At 46.9% G+C, this 17,091-nt stretch overlaps 2 protein-coding genes across 2 annotated transcripts; one reads left to right on the top strand and one right to left on the bottom strand.

Annotated features, from left to right (window-relative positions):
• Positions 1 to 4,759: 4,759 nt before the first annotated feature.
• On the bottom strand, positions 4,760 to 5,680 carry LOC306760298 (olfactory receptor 11A1-like; the record flags this gene model as incomplete). Its single annotated transcript, XM_079246098.1, has 1 exon — positions 4,760 to 5,680. The coding sequence occupies one exon, from the start codon at positions 5,678 to 5,680 to the stop codon at positions 4,760 to 4,762; it is 921 nt and encodes a 306-aa protein (XP_079102224.1).
• Positions 5,681 to 13,783: 8,103 nt separating this feature from the next.
• Positions 13,784 to 15,395, top strand: LOC306760363 (olfactory receptor 8B3-like). The gene has a single exon (XM_079246177.1). It carries the CDS (start codon positions 13,904 to 13,906, stop codon positions 14,837 to 14,839), a length of 936 nt encoding a protein of 311 aa, XP_079102303.1. The 5' UTR covers positions 13,784 to 13,903; the 3' UTR covers positions 14,840 to 15,395.
• Positions 15,396 to 17,091: the final 1,696 nt, after the last annotated feature.

Genomic DNA, 17,091 nt, shown 5'->3' on the forward strand with positions numbered 1-17,091 from the left:
CCCCCCCCACTCAGGGTCAGGGGGTCCGTTCCCTTTCCAGGAAGGAGAGTAGTGGTCGCCAAATCTTTCCAAATGGTTCTATTCTATCCTTAATGGAGTGCCTGATCTTTTCTAAATGAAGTGTATCTTTCAGTTCCATAAACCATCTTTTCAGTGTGGGAACCTTTGTCTCCTTCCAACACATTAAAATTAGCTTCTTAGCTGTGATCAAACCGTATGACAAAAAAAGTTGCTGAGTTACTCTTAGTGGTCTCAATCTGTCTAAACTACCCAGAATAACTAGACCAGGCTCAGGTTGTATCTGTACTTCAAGAATTTTAGAGAACACATTAAAATGTCAACCCAATAATCTCACAGTTTAGGACACAAATCAAAGCTGTGCAATAAATCAGCTTTTGCAGACAGGCATTCATCACATAGGGGTGAAATTCCAGGGAGAATGTTATGTAACTTTGTTTTTGAATAATGAATTCTATCAAGAACTTTGAACTGAATTAGGCGGCGTCTAGCCTTTAGAGAGCAGGTATGAACGTATTCTAAGATAGACTTCCAAGTATTATCCGTAAATTGCATTCCAAATCCCCTCTCCCACTCAGATTTCATTTTAGCTTATATTTTCCCCTAACTTTTTCAAAAGATGCGAAAGTCCCATTAATATAGAGGTCCCCAATGTTAACAATCCCTAACTCTTTGGAGGCATTAAACAATCCATCCATGTTCGAAGACACAAATTATCGATTCGACCCAATGGGTAGTAGAAAAGAGATTTTTCTCAGATTAAAGTACTTTACTATTTGTTTCCATGTTTTAAATTTATTATGTATTATAGGATTGTACCTGTCCCATTTTTTTGTCAACTGCAACTGGTGAGAGTATAATTGCACCTATCGAGTAGGGCAAGCAGTCCTCCCTTTCCAACCAATCAGACAACAAAAATGTGTCATCTAAACAGAAGGAGAGAGAACGTAGGCATAACGCCCAGTAATATGCCATGAAGTTAGGGAGGGCGAGGCCACTATAAAACACACGCACTATAACACACTGAACCCTGATGTGCCTATTGGGGTTCAGTGTGTTATAGTGCGTGTGTTTTATAGTGGTCTTCGGTATCTTGCCCTTTAGTCAGGGGAAGCCTGGAATTGATCCCCCAACTTACCAGTTGAAGGAAGATTGCTTTTCCTCCTGAGCTACAGCCACCCCGAAGAAGGTTCCAAACAAATCAATTACTTCCAAAATTTGTGGTATTGTGTTCTTTGGCTTTGTTATATACAATAATATGTCATCGGCGTACAACGAGATTTTATTTGAAGTGTAGGTCGTATTAAATCCATGTATACCAATATGCGATCTGATTGTTTGCGCAAGTGACTCCAGAGCTAAGGCGAATAGTAAGGGACTGAGTACACAGCCTTGCTTGCATCCTCTGTTAGGTGTAAATTGTGAAGATAAGATATAGTTAGTTAATATCCTGGCACTGGGGTTACTATACAGTAACTTAATCCAAGCAATAAACTTTTCTCCAATTTTAAACTTCTCCATTACAGTGTACAGATATGACCATTCGACTTGGTCAAACGCTTTTTCTGTGTCTAAAAGAAGGATGGCCAACTCCTCCTTGGGATTTCTAGAGGAATATATGATGTTAAAGAGACGTCTAAGATTATAAAATGAGTTCTGTTTGGGCATAAAGCCCGTCTGGTCAGGGTGCACCATCTTACCCATACATGTGCTGAGGCGTCTTGCTAAGGTTTTAGTCAAGATCTTTCGGTCTGTGTTTAAAAGACAAATAGGGCTATAAGACCCCACTTTCTCTGTGTCTTTGCCTTTCTTGGGGATTAAAGTAATAATGGCTTCGTTCATAGTAGGGGGAAGAGTACGCTCCTCTTTCACCCTGTTGTATATTCTGAGACGATAGGGGGCCACGATCTCACTAAATTTTTTATATAACTCATTGCTTAGACCATCTGGTCCTGGACTTTTGCCGTTCTTGAGCAGTTTAATAGATTGTATGATTTCTTCAGCTGTAATCTCTGGATCTAAGTATTGGCAGACAGCCTGGTCTAATTCTGGCAATTTACAGGAGTCCAAGAATGACTGCAAAACACCTGTAGGAGCCCTGTTCTGAGATGTATATGGTTTCTTATAACATTTTAAATTCCGCATTAATATCCTCATGTAGTGTATAAACAGCACCAGATTCTGATTTTATTTTATAAATACATCTATCATTTTCCAATTTATGTAATTGACTTGCCCTCTCCCTGAGCCGTCACCTTATCGTGGTGGAGGGGTTTGTGCGTCCCGAAGATCCTGGCAGCTATGTTGTCGGGGGCTTTATGCCCCTGGTAGGGTCACCCATGGCAAACAGGTGTCTAGGGGAGGGACCAGACCAAGCACGGCTCATAGACCCCTATGACGATGACAAACCTGGGCATAAATGTTCCCTTGCCCGGACGCGGGTTACCGGGACCCCCCTCTGGAGCCAGGCCTGGAGGTGGGGTACGAGAGCGAGCATCTGGTGGCCGGGCCTTCGCCCATGGGGCCCGGTCGGGCTCAGCCCGAAAGGGTTACATGGTCCCCACCTCCCGTGGGCTCACCATCTGCGGGAGGAGCCGTAGGGGTCGGGTGCAATGTGAGCTGGGCGGCAGCAAGGGGCGGGGACCCTGGCGGTCCGATCCCCGGCTGCAGAAGCTGGCTCTAGGGACGTGGAACGTCACCTCTCTGGTGGGGAAGGAGCCTGAGCTTGTGCGCGAGGTTGAGCGGTTCCGGCTAGATATAGTTGGACTCACCTCGACGCATGGCTTGGGCTCTGGAACCAGAACCCTCGAGAGGGGCTGGACCTTCTTCCACTCTGGAGTTGCTCATGGTGGGAGGCGCCGAGCAGGTGTGGGCATTCTCATCAGCCCCCAGCTTGGTGCCTGCACGTTGGGGTTTACCCCGTTGGATGAAAGGGTAGTTTCCCTCCGCCTCCGGGTGGGGGGACGGGTCCTGACTGTTGTCTGTGCTTATGCACCGAACAGCAGTTCAGAGTACCCACCCTTTCTGGAGTCCTTGGAGGGAGTGCTGGAGGGTGCTCCTTCTGGGGACTCCATTGTTCTGCTGGGGGACTTCAATGCTCACGTGGGCAATGACAGTGAGACCTGGAGGGGAGTGATTGGGAGGCATGGTCCCCCCCCCTGAACCCAAATGGCGTTTTGTTATTGGACTTCTGTGCTTGTCATGGATTGTCTATAACGAACACCATGTTCCAACATAAGAGTGTCCATATGTACACCTGGCATCAGGATTCCCTGGGCCGCAGTTCAATGATCGACTTTGTAGTCGTATCGTCGGACCTGCGGCCACATGCCTTGGACACTCGGGTGAAGAGGGGGGCGGAGCTGTCAACTGATCACCACCTGGTGGTGAGTTGGCTCAGATGGTGGGGGAGGAAGCCGGTCAGAGCTGGCAGGCCCAAACGTGTTGTGAGGGTCTGCTGGGAACGTCTGGCTGAGTCCCCCGTCAGAGCGAGCTTCAACTCCCACCTTCAGCAGAGCTTCAACCATGTCCCGAGTGAGGCGGGGGACATTGAGTCTGAATGGGCTGTGTTCCGTGCCTCTATTGCTGAGGCGGCCGGCCGGAGCTGTGGCTGTAAGGTCGTTGGTGCCTGTCGTGGCGGTAATCCCAGGACTCGTTGGTGGACACCAGCAGTGAGGGATGCCGTCAAGCTGAAGAAGGAGTCCTATCGGGCCTTCTTGGCCTGTGGGACTCTGGAGGCAGCTGATGGGTACCGGCGGGCTAAGCGGCATGCGGCTTCGGCTGTTGCCGAGGCAAAAACTCGGGCATGGGAGGAGTTCGGCGAGGCCATGGAGAAAGACTTCCGGACGGCTTCGAGGAGATTCTGGTCCACCATCCGGCGGTTCAGGAGGGGGAAGCAGTGCTCCATCAATACTGTGTACAGTGGAGGTGGGGAGCTGCTGACCTCAACTCGGGACGTTGTGGGTCGGTGGAGGGAATACTTCGAAGACCTCCTCAATCCTACCAACACGTCTTCCGATGAGGAAGCAGAGCTGGGGGACTCAGGGGTGGACTCTCCTATCTCTGGGGCTGAAGTCGCTGAGGTGGTCAAAAAGCTCCTTGGTGGCAAGGCCCCGGGGGTGGATGAGATCCGCCCGGAGTTCCTTAAGGCTCTGGATGCTGTGGGGCTGTCCTGGCTGACACGCCTCTGCAGCACCGCGTGGACATCGGGGACAGTACCGCTGGATTGGCAGACTGGGGTGGTGGTCCCCCTTTTTAAGAAGGGGGACCACCACAGAGGGTGTGTTCCAATTACAGGGGAATCACACTCCTCAGCCTCCCTGGTAAGGTCTATTCAGGGGTCCTGGAGAGGAGGGTCCGCCGGATAGACGAATCCCGCATTGAGGAGGAGCAGTGTGGTTTTCGTCCTGGTCGCGGAACAGTGGACCAGCTCTATACCCTCTCTGGGGTCCTGGAGGGGGCATGGGAGTTTGCCCAACCAGTCTACATGTGCTTTGTGGACCTGGAGAAGGCATTCGACCGTGTCCCCCGGGGGCTCCTGTGGGGGGTACTCCGGGAGTATGGGGTACCGGACCCCCTTGTACGAGCTGTCCGGTCCCTGTACGACAGGTGTCAGAGCTTGGTCCACATTGCCGGTAGTAAGTCGGATTTGTTTCCGGTGAGGGTTGGACTCCGCCAAGGCTGCCCTTTATTACTATTTCAGCAAACATCAGAGTATTGTCTTCCTCGTTAGAAAGGATAGTTATTTGAAAGAAAACAGCTTCTTGCAGGAGTTGCGTATTTTGGACATGTTCAGTCCGTACATGAGCGGGTTAAAAAGTGGCTGACATGTTAGAAAATACAAGGATAAAAATATTCGGAGAAGATTTGGAACTCTGCTCATATCAAACCGACTCTGCATGATTTCAAACAATCCACCAAAGCCGAAGTTGATCAGAGAAACCAGGTGAGGTATGCAGGTGCTGATGGCTTTCTGTCTGGTCTGTCTGGACCCAGAATAACACACTCTCAGGATCCTCATGTATGTGTAGACAATTAGAGAAAGTAGGAGAAAAACACTGGACACACTGACAAATAGACCATAAACGTTATTGACGGTTGTGTCAGAGCACGCCAGTTTGACTACAGAGTAGTTGTCACAGTAAACTTTGTTAATGACGTTTCCACACAGCTGCAAGGAGAAACTCAGTGACGTTGTAGAAATGACAATCAGAAAGCTGTGAAACCAGGCTGCTGCAACTAGAACTTTTACTTTGTTTGCTGTCATCCTGGAGCTGTACTGCAGAGGAAAACAGATGGCCAGATACCTGTCGTAAGACATGATGGCCAAGTTGCCAAACTCTGTTGTCCCATAGGTATGTAAGAAGAAGACCTGCAGGAAGCAGAAAGGAATAGAAACAGTGTGAACATCAGACAGGATCTGCACCAGAAGCAACGGAAACAAGCCGGTACTACCATACAGCTCGTTGACAAACAGGCTGCACAGAAACATGTACATGGGTTCATGTAAGCTCCTGTTCACACAGATCACCACCGTCAGCAGCACGTTGCAGATGATTATCAATGCATACAAAGATGTCAAGATGATGAACCACAAGTATTTCAACAGTTTGGTGTCAACGTAAGCACTGAGAATGAACCAGGAGTCCTTAGTGGAGTTCATCATTACCCCAACGGCTCAGACACTCCTGACACACTTTCCTGTTTATTTACTCTAAACAGTCAATGACATTTAAAATGCATGGCATGTAAAGTTTATCAGAGAAAGGGAAGCATCAACATAGTTTAAATTAGAACAGACTCCTCTGAGACCAATGTCTCAACCTTTGCGACGTCTAAACTGCAGGTTGTGAGGATTTCCTGAGTCCATCTCTGCTTCTTTTAAACCTCCAGCTTTCCTCCCACAGCAACGCGCTGACATCATTATCCAAGGACCGTTTCCAGGTACAACTCTACCAATTAAAAATCTGCTGATGAGACAATTAACACCCAGCTGAAAAAACAAACTTTTATCTGGCTTAATCACATCATAATCATAGTATTTGTACTTTCTATCACTGTTTTTTCTGGAGTTTTTTCTTAAGATATAAGGGTAATTTAATTTAAGAATTCATTCACATCCATCCATCCACAGCAGACAGGTTCTCTGATGGACTGACCCAGGCACAGGTTGAGGCACCAGCACAAGCTTGGCTGAGAAAGGAGGAATTTTTCAGTAGGTCAGTGAAATAGACACCACTTCGGGGTCCGACAGGCAGAAGACTGGACTCTGGAGGTCAGTAAGAAGCTGGACAGACAGGAGCCGGTGAGGTTTTTCTGGTTCTTTGGTTAACGTGCATCTTATGAAAATGAAAATGAAAATGAATACTTTATTAATCCCCAAAGGAAAATATTGTAGTATATAATAATTAACTTGAGGAGATCTTGTTCCAGTGTTCCGGTGAGGGTTGGACTCCGCCAAGGCTGCCCTTTATCACCGATTCTGTTCATAACTTATATGGACATAATTTCTAGGTGCAGCCGAGGTGTTGAGGGGATCCGGCTTGGTGGCCTCAGGATTGGGTCTCTGCTTTTTGCAGATGACGTGGTCCTGTTGGCTTCATCTGGTCGTGATCTCCAGCTCTCACTTGAGCGATTCGCCGCCGAGTGTGAAGCAGCTGGGATGAGAATCAGCACCTCCAAATCTGAGACCATGGTCCTCAGCCGGAATAGGGTGGATTGCCCTCTCCGGGTCGGGAGTCAGGTCCTGCCTCAAGTGGAGGAGTTTAAATATCTCGGGGTCTTGTTCACGAGTGAAGGAAGGATGGAGCGTGAGATGGACAGACGGATCGGTGCGGCGTCTGCAGTAATGCGGACTCTGCGCCGGTCTGTCGTGGTGAAGAAGGAGCTGAGCCAGAAGGCGAAGCTCTCGATTTACCAGTCGATCTACGTTCCTACCCTCACCTATGGTCATGAGCTGTGGGTTACACACAGAACCACTTTTCTTGATCAGTTTGTTGATTCTCTTCAAGTCTCTGGTTCTGATGCTACTACCCCAGCAGATGCTGCAAAGCTGACTGCACTCTCCACAACAGACTTATAGAAGATATGCAACATCTTGGTGCAGACGTTAAACCATCTCAGCTTCCTTAAGAAGTACAGTCTGCTCTGACCTTTCTTGTAGATGTAGTCAGTGTTGCATTTCCAGTCCAGTTTGTTGTCCAGCTGAACTCCAAGATACTTGTATTCCTCCACCACCTCCACCTCCTCTCCCAGGATGGAAACAGTGCTTTGTTTATTCTTCTTCCTCCTGAAGTCAACAATCATCTCTTTTGTTTTGCTGCTATTTAATATGAGATGATTGTCACCGCACCATTTAACAAACTGACTGACCAGTTCTCTGTACTCTGCTTCTTGTCCATCCCTGATACACCCCACAACTGCAGAGTCATCAGAGTATTTCTGCAGATGACAGGACTCAGAGTTGGACTGGAAGTCTGAGGTGTACAGAGTGAAGAGGAATGGCCAGAGTACAGTTCCTTGTGGTGCACCAGTGCTGCTGACCTCCATCTCAGACACACAACCTTTCAGTCTCACAAACTGGGGTCTGTTTGTGAGGTAGTCATAGATCCAGGTGGTTGTGGAGGAATCCACCTGGAATTTATGGAGCTTCTCACATAACAAAGCAGGCTGAATGGTATTAAAAGCACTGAGAAATGAAAGAACATGACCCTCAGAGTGCTGCCTGAATGGTCCAGATGAGAGTGTGCTCTCTGGAGCAGGTATATGATGGCATCTTCAACCCCAAGTCCATTACGATATGCAAACTGGAATGGGTCCTGAAAGGTGTTTACTTGCTTGTAGAGGTGAGCCAGTAAGAGTCTCTCCAGGACTTTCATGATGTGAGATGTCAGGGCAACTGGTCTGTAGTCACTTGGTTCAGCTGGTTGTGTTTTTTTAGGCACTGGAACAAGGCAGGAGGTTTTCCACAGCACTGGGACTGTATTTAGTCTCAGACTGGTGTTGAAAAGGTGCTGGAGAATCGGGCATAGTTGTTTTGAGCACTCTGGGACTGACACCATCTGGACCTGCAGCCTTGTTCTGGTTCAGTTTCTCAAGTTGCTTCTTAACCTGATTGCAGGAGACAAACAAGGTGGAGGTCTCAGGATGTCCTGATGTGGAGGGAGATGAAGCTGTGTTCTGGTCCATGACTGAGCTGCAGGGTGACAGATTGGAGGCGTGACAGGAAAGCAGTGGGCTTATGGAGGGTGTGTGGTCTGTTGGGCTGGAGGTAGGGGGTGAACTGAACCTGGTGAAGAATATGTTCAGCTCATTAGCTCTGTCCAGACCTCCATCAGGCTGGTCCCCCTTTAACTTGAAGCCGGTGATCTTCTTCATTCCAGACCACACATCCCTCAGGTTATTCTGCTGGAGCTGACTTTCTAACTTCTTCCTGTAGTCCTCCTTGCACTTCTTAGTTTGGGTTTTAAGTTGTTTTTGTGTTGCCCTCAATAACTCCCTGTCTCCATCCCTGAAGGCTTTCTTTTTGATGTTCAGCAGCTTTTTCAGGTCACTGGTGATCCAGGGTTTGTTATTGGGGAAGCACCTCACTGTTCTTGTTGGGACGATGCTGTCCACACAGAAGTTTATGTAATCTGTCACACACTCAGTCATGGCGTTGATGTCGTCTCCATGAGGTTCACAGAGGACGTTCCAGTCTGTAGCCTCAAAGCCTCCTCTAAGAGCATCTTCAGCTTCAGCAGACCAGATGTTGATAGTCTTTGTGATGACTGGTTGCTGCTGAACGATGGGCTTGTAGGTGGAGGTGAGAAGAACCAGATTATGGTCAGATCTTCCTAAAGGAGGCAGGGCAGAACAACTGGATCCATTATTCATATTTGCATAAAATAAGTCCAACATCTTATTTTCTCTGGTGGAGCAGCTGACAAACTGCTGGAATGTTGGTAGAGTTGCAGAGAGGGAGACGTTGTTGAAGTCTCTGGAGATCGCCATGAATGAGTTTGGATGCTGTGTTTGTAGCCGAGCAACGACGGAGCTGATGACATCACAGGCTGTGTCTGGTGTTGTACCAGGTATTATATAAACCACTACCAGAATAACACAGGTAAACTCTCTGGGTAAATAATATGGACGGAAGCTCACAGCTAACAGTTCCATGTCCCTTGTGCATATCTTCTCCTTGACAGTAACATGTCCAGGATGACACCAACGCTGGTTAACCAGCACTGCAATTCCACCACCCTTTAGCTTTCCGCTGTGTTGTCTACTGCGGTCTGCACGGACCGTTTTAAAGCCCGGTACAGACACATTACAGTCAGGGATGTGTTCATGCAGCCATGTCTCGGTGAAGCACATAATACTGCACTCTCTGTATTCTTTCTGAGACCTTGTTAGCATCTCGAGCTCGTCCGTTTTGTTAGCTAGCGATCTCACATTGCCCATGACGACGGTCGGTAGAAATGGTTTAAATCTCCATCGCTTTCTCCTCTGTCTCACTCCCACTCTGCATCCTCTTCTCTTTCTTTTCAACTTCATCAGGATTTGATGTGTTGTTTCGCTGATAATCCTGATTTGGGAGAGTTTAATTAGTTGATCTTGACAAGTCTTTCGTTGCCATGGAGACTCATCATAACAAGTCTTGAAAGAGCCAAAAATATGCAGAAAAATCGTCCTTGCAGCACACCCTCCGAACCGGCATGAAATCCTCAAAAAAAAACAACAACCTAATTTGAGGTAATATCTATGTGAGAAGAGTTTGTACTTTTGAAAAATCAAGATAGCAAGTCAGAGCTTCTACAATCTGCTGCCATCAGACGGCGCAATCTAGAATGGAATCCATTCAATGGAATCTTATCTACTTTACATTAGGTACTTGCTACCTGCGACGCTGCTGCTGACATCGGTGAAACATCAGACTACCTCAGAAAGTCACATTGTGGAAACTTAGATCAGGTTTCCACATTTCAGTGCGTTGGAAAGTAACCTGGAAGTTTTAGCCCAACTGGACTGCAAACCACCTGACCAACAGGGGATAGTTAGAGATCCCAAGAACTGGACTCAAAGTGTTAATGATCCAATTTTGAGTTGAAGATGATAAATGATTGCTTCTTGCCAAAACTACCTGCATCATTGACGATTCAATCTATTTCAGGTCCAATCACTCATGGCTTTTCCTGCTTTACATCATACAGTTTAACTGGAATTATGCTTTCATTTTTCTATTTTCACTTTTAATAATTAGTATTTTCTTGCACTATAAAATGATAAATCTTGCTTTTGTCCATCCAGATATCTGTACAACTGATTCAGGGATTTATTCTCATTTCCTAGGACTAGTTTGGACTGGGAACTTCATCAGATCTACAGATAAGTTTTAGAACTTGTGTTTGTGGAGTTTGATGTTGGTGAAATCATACCTGGAAAAACACGGACAAACACGCATGACCCCTGAGGTGTGTTGTCCTCAGCGGACCCGTAGGATCACAGCTGAGCTCAGGCTGATTGGTCTCTGGTTAACAGCGTCGACTGGAGGTGCAGCAGAGGGAATTAGTTTGAGACAAACATGTTGACATGACCTTTGACTTCTCAAATCCATTTCTCCAGCATCAGCTGCCTCAGTGGCATTGATTGATGGTCAAGTTGGTAGGAAAGTTGCTGCAGATGGTTTGGAACAAGTTCAGTGCGGAGAACAGGACTCTTTCTATCGTGATAAAAAAAATACCAGGTCAGCGTTAGTAGTTTCAAAGTCAGTAGTATTAAGAACCAGGTCACTAGTGTTAGTTACCAGGTCAGTATTATTTGTTCCCATTTCAGTACTGTTAGTAACCAGGTCAGCCGTTATAGTTACCAGGTCATTAGTATTAGTTCTTGAGTCAGTCATGTTAGTAACCAGGTCAGCAGTGTTAGTTACCAGGTCAGTACTTTCAGGAGCCAGGTCAGCAATGTTAATTATCAAGTCAATGGTGTTAGTTACCAGGTCAGTAGTATTAGTTACCAGATGACCAGTGTTAGTTGCCAGGACAGTACCTTTGGTAACCAGGTCAGTTGTTTTCGTAGTCAGGTCAATATTTTTTGTTACCAGGTCAGAAGTATTGTTAACCAGGTCAGCAATGTTAGTCATGTCATGTCAGTTTCCAGTACAACAGTTTAAGTTACCAGTTTTACAAGATCAGCAGTGTTAGTTACAAGATCAGTGGTCAGTTACCAGGTCAGTCGTTTTAATTACCAGGTCAGGAGTATTAGTAACCAGGTTCGTAGAGTTTGTTATCAGGTCAATTGTTGATAACAACATGGAGAAGATGTCTGCTAGGATCGGTGGAAATTGACCCCCCCATTCGGCTGTCTGGAGCTGCCAGCCTGAGATCGGCTATGGACTCAAGGCCGAGGGCAAATTGTTTTCCTCGCCTGGAACCCAAACAACAATCATATCTGGATTCGGCTTCCCAGCAGCCTTGGGCCGATGAAACCCCCCCCTCCCCGAGAACGGAAGAAGACATGTTCATAGATGCTCTGTCCCCCCTCCTCAATCACCCCCAGCCCCCTCCCACAAGACTCACCACCTCCCTGGACTTTGTGTGTCTTGTTTTAGTTTGTGCTTCAGTGTATGAGGGTTTTTTCTCTGTATCTTCGGACTGCATCATTCTGGCGTGGCCCAGAGTTACATGGCCTTTTTTCCTCGCCCCCCCCCCCCCCCCCCATTATCCTAATGTATCTCTGTTCTTATCTGTTCTACGGCAGCGCCGGTAAAACTTGCTGCACGGCCTAAGCTTAAGCTTGGTTCTGTATTACTCTTTGTCATTAATGTTACATGTCTGTATGTCTAACTTTGCACAAGCTGGCTTGAACTCTGAATTATCCCTCGGGGATGAATAAAGTATCTTTGATTTGATTTGACCTGTATGTGTGGGGGTGTAGGGGTGGAGGTTTGGGGGAGTGTGATAGTACATGAGTGTGTGGAGGGTTGGGGGGTGCATATGAGGGAGTGGGTGGTGTGTGTGAGGTAAGGGTGTGTATATAGATGAGTGTCAGGGTGCATGTGTATGGAGGGGTAGTGGTTCGTGTATATGGGGGAGTGGAGTAATGTGTGTGTGTGTGTGTAGGTGGTAGGGGTGTGTATATAAAGGAGTGTGGGGGTGCATGTGTATGTAAGTGTATAGGGGGGTGGAGGGTTGTGATTAGGAAGGAGGTTGGACTTCAGTGACAGAAGTGGGGAGTTGTGGTGGTTTGTTCTAGGGTAGGTAGAATGGGAACGGATGTTTCTTTGGTGGGCAGGGGGGTGAATTTGGTGCTGCTGAATTCATACCGTGAAGAAATTGCATCAAATGGCAGAAAGTTTCCATTTTCTATTATATGTTCTAACTGCTTTACTCCTTTATTCTTCCACCGAGGGAAGTTTATCATCTTTCTGTTTTGCAGGAAGTCAGGATTGTTCCAGATGGGTGTGAGCTTACATGGAATAAGTCCAGACTTGGTTACTTTCAGGAATTCCCACCAAGCCGTTAAACTGGAGCTGATGTTAATGCTTTTAAAACACTTATATGACTTGACAGTTGAGCTGATGAATGGTAAATCAGAGATGACTAAATCCTCACACAATGCTTGCTCAACATCCAGCCATGGCTCATCCAAATAACTTGGATTAAGCCACTTGGAGATGCATTGCAGCCTATTACATAAGAAATATTGATTAAAATTTGGCAGGTCCAACCCACCTCTGTCTTTGGTCTGTTGTAAAGTTTTTAGACTAATGCGGGATGGCTTGTTTTTCCAGAGAAATCTGGATATGTGGGAGTCTAGTGATTTAAACCAAGTGGAGGATGGTCTGATGGGAACCATTGAGAAAAGGTAATTAACTTTTGGTAGAACCATCATTTTAACAGTGGAAACCCTCCCCATAAGTGATATGGGCAAGCGGTTCCACCTTGAGAGGTCATCCTCCACTGTTTTTATTAGCTGATCATGATTTAACTTTATTAGTTCGGTTAGTCTGGGAGAGATTATTATACCTAAATAACTAATATTTCCTGACTGTATAGTGGTATTAGATAAAGATACTTTGTAGAGGAAGAAAAGCTGAGACATCCCCTGTAAACCTGATCAAACTGGATGAAGAAACGTTGTACTTGGAGTTTTGCTGATTGGTTGTCAGATCGTTGTGTGACTTGGGGGGCGTGGCCTTGGTCTAGGATCCACCTATGGGTCTTCAGGTGGATAAAAGCTGCGAATGTTTGCAGACTGAATATTGCTGTGTCTCAAGCAGGACTGCGTCATGTCCAGGATTTGGTCCAGATTAGAGTCCAGATGAAAGATTTGCAGTTGATGAAACCTCTGCAGAACTCTGCACATCTTCCAGCCATGATGGATGTTTGTGTTTGTCCTGAGATCAGACTGTTTTGTCTGAGAACTGATGCATGTTTGCAGGTGCAACTATGACATGCGTGTAAGTATAAACATGCGCCTGACTGATTTCTCCATGTTTGACATTCTTCTCTTTTACTCTGCCAGCTTGAAAATATAAGTATTCATGCTTTTAAATCCGAGGCTGTCGACATCACGCAGGCGTTTCCATGTTTTCCTGTACCTGGTTTTTGTCAGCTGTTCTGTTTGATCAAAGCAGCACAAAGAGGTCTTCTTTCCTGTAACTTTCAGATGAAGTGGCGTTAATGAAGCTCTGATGCAGCTGAAAGCAGATTTCTGTCCGACAGCTGAAGCATGAGGCATCGTTGTTTCTTGTCAGGACGTCTCCTGTGTCCACATGAGAGCCTTCTGAAGACATCAAGGTCCATTTAAAGTTGGCAGGCCAGTTGGCAGTTCTGCTGCTTTTCCATCCATTTGTCTTTATAAACCTTGTTCTGCAGACCTGCAGCAGCCTCTGTCTGAACATCGGATGTTGGAGCAGAACAACTCTCAGATCCTGTTCCAGCTACAGGGTCTGAATGACTCTCTGGCCAACCGTCAGGTCTTCTTCGTCCTCGCTCTGACGTCCTACATTTTCACAGTCTTGGTGAACCTGATGCTCGTGGTCACCGTGTGGCTGCACAAGACGCTCCACCGGCCGGCTTACGTTTTCATGTGCAACCTGTGCTTTAACGGGATCTGCGGAGCGTCTGCTTTCTACCCAAAGCTGCTTCACGACCTTCTGTCCGACCATCACGTCATCACGTACAACGGCTGCATGACTCAGATGTTCTTCGCCTACAGCTACGTGTTCTGTGAGTTCAGCAGTCTGACTGTCATGGCGTACGACCGCTATGTGGCCATCTGCCAGCCTCTGCGGTACCGGGCACTAATGACAGTGCAGAAGGTGGTGCAGCTTCTGGTTTTTACCTGGAGCTTGTCCCTGATGGAGGCCGCAGTGGGCATGGCCCTGATTGTTGGGCTGCCACTCTGCGGACGCCGTCTTCCCAAAGTCTTCTGCACCAGCTGGGAAGTGGTGAAGCTGTCCTGCTCCAGCACAACCGCCAACAACACGTACGGCTTCCTGCTCATGGTCCTGCACGTGTCCCAGACCGGACTCATCCTGGTATCCTACATCCACCTGGTCCGCACCGCCGTCCGTTCGCAGTCCGACCGCAGGAAGTTTGTTCAGACGTGTCTGCCGCACCTGGCAGCGCTGCTGGTCTTCACTGTGTCCCTGCTGTTCGATACCTTGTTCTCCCGTTATGGCGGCGGCTCGGTGGGGGCGCTGCAGAACCTGCTGGCCGCTGAGTTCCTGGTGGTCCCGCCGCTCCTCAACCCAATCATGTACGGGGTCAACCTGAAGCAGGTCCGGACCCGGATCCGGGTTCACTTAATCCTCACAGCCAGACTCAGTGGAACCTGACTGGAAACCAGAACCCGACTTTTTATCTCCGTCAATAAACGGGACTAAAACCATTTAAAACATGATTTAATGTTTTACTTTGGAATAAAAACACATCTAAACTTCGTCTTATTGTTTTAATCACTGATATAATTTATTTTAGTTTGGTGATCCGTTTCTGAATCAGGAAAATATTTGAAGGAATATTTGAGTTTAATCATTAAGTTCTTAGAAAATAATTCAGTTGAAGCAAAATCTGATTCTTTCTTCTGGATTAATATTTCTAGTAAAAAAACAAACTAATTTGTAAATTTAGTTCAGAATTTTCTCATTTTTTGTGGTTTTTGCAACATTGTTTTTAAATGAAAAGTTTGATTTAGTTCATGATGAAAAGTAATATTTTGGTTTCAAATGAAAAAGAATTCTTGTTTACCTCTCAGCTCATGTCAACTTTTGACTTCAGGTTAAAAACGTTTTCCTCATGTGCCTGCATGAAATCTGCATGGCCACTTTTAATTGATTCTGCTTTTAATTATCTATTATTTATTTGTCATGTTTTTTTCTTTACACCTGTCATGCTTTTTACCTTTAATGTACAACATTTGAATTGTGATCCACTGCTGCAAATAAACTAAAAAAGAAAAACATGGTTTTTCTGTTCACAACCTGAAATAAAAGTTGGTGAAAAACAGGAAGTGATGTCATACACGTCACCTCCTGTTGTTAATGAAGAAAAACAAACATTTAGTTTCAGGTTTTATTTCAGAAAACAGAAGAAAACACAAAACTCTGATCCATCATCGGGTTTCCAAACCGACCCGACGGAACCAAACCGGCCAAACGAAACCAAACCGACCCAATGGAACCAAACTGACCCGACGGAACCAAACCGGCCTGACGGAACCAAACCGACCCAATGGAACCAAACTGACCCGACGGAACCAAACCGGCCCGACAAAACCAAACCGACCCAATGGAACCAAACTGACCCGACGGAACCAAACCGGCCCGACGAAACCAAACCGACCCAATGGAACCAAACTGACCCGACGGAACCAAACCGGCCTGACGGAACCAAACCGGCCCGACGAAACCAAACCGGCCAAACGGAACCAAACCGGCCAAACGGAACCAAACCGGCCCGACGGAACCAAACCGGCCCGACGAAACCAAACCGGCCCGACGGAACCAAACCGGCCCGACGGAACCAAACCGGCCAAACGGAACCAAACCGGCCAAACGGAACCAAACCGACCCGACGGAACCAAACCGGCCCGACGGAACCAAACCGGCCCGACGGAACCAAACCGGCCAAACGGAACCAAACCGGCCAAACGGAACCAAACCGGCCCGACGAAACCAAACCGGCCCGACGGAACCAAACTGGCCAAACGGAACCAAACCGGCCCGACGAAACCAAAACGGCCAAACGGAACCAAACCGGCCAGACGAAACCAAAACGGCCCGACGAAACCAAACCGGCCAAACGGAACCAAACCGGCCAAACGGAACCAAACCGGCCAAACGGAACCAAACAGGCCCGACGAAACCAAACCGGCCCGACGGAACCAAACCGGCCAAACGGAACCAAACAGGCCCGACGAAACCAAACCGGCCCGACGGAACCAAACCGGCCCGACGGAACCAAACCGGCCAAACGGAACCAAACAGACCTGACGAAACCAAACCGGCCCGACGGAACCAAACCGGCCCAACAGAACCAAACCGGCCCAACAGAACCACACCAGCCAGCAAACAAAAAACCGGCCCGGCAGACCAAACCTACTATTTCACGAGGCAGCAGTTTAGCTAATATAATATAAAAATAACATCTAAACAAAATCCTGAACCGGTTCAGAACCGGTTCCGAACCAAAACACCCTCATGAAACCTTAAAGATCAAGGAGTGAAACTTTTTTCCAGCAGCTGACATGGAGACTCAGACTCCCAGAATGCATTGCTGTCACTCTCGTCAATCAGAGCAGAGGATTCCAGAGGTTTCGGCAGGTTTGAAACTTTCTTTGCTTTCAAGTTTAAAGCTGATCAATAATCATAAGTTTAACAGGAAACTGCAGCCTGAACGGCGTCTGAAATCAGTTCTGTTCCAGAAAATTAACAATCTATAACTTCCTGTTACTGTCAACCAATCAGGTGTCAGAAGCTGCTGCGCAGTTTCTTACCCATCATTCTTTGCTGATAATGGTACTTACACAGAATATCAATAAAACTAACAACTGATTGATTGTCTTTGAAGGACACGTTTCAGAGCAAAG

The sequence above is a fragment of the Telmatherina bonti genome, assembly GCF_933228915.1.
Source record: "Telmatherina bonti genome assembly, chromosome: 9".
Classification (NCBI taxonomy): domain Eukaryota; kingdom Metazoa; phylum Chordata; class Actinopteri; order Atheriniformes; family Telmatherinidae; genus Telmatherina; species Telmatherina bonti.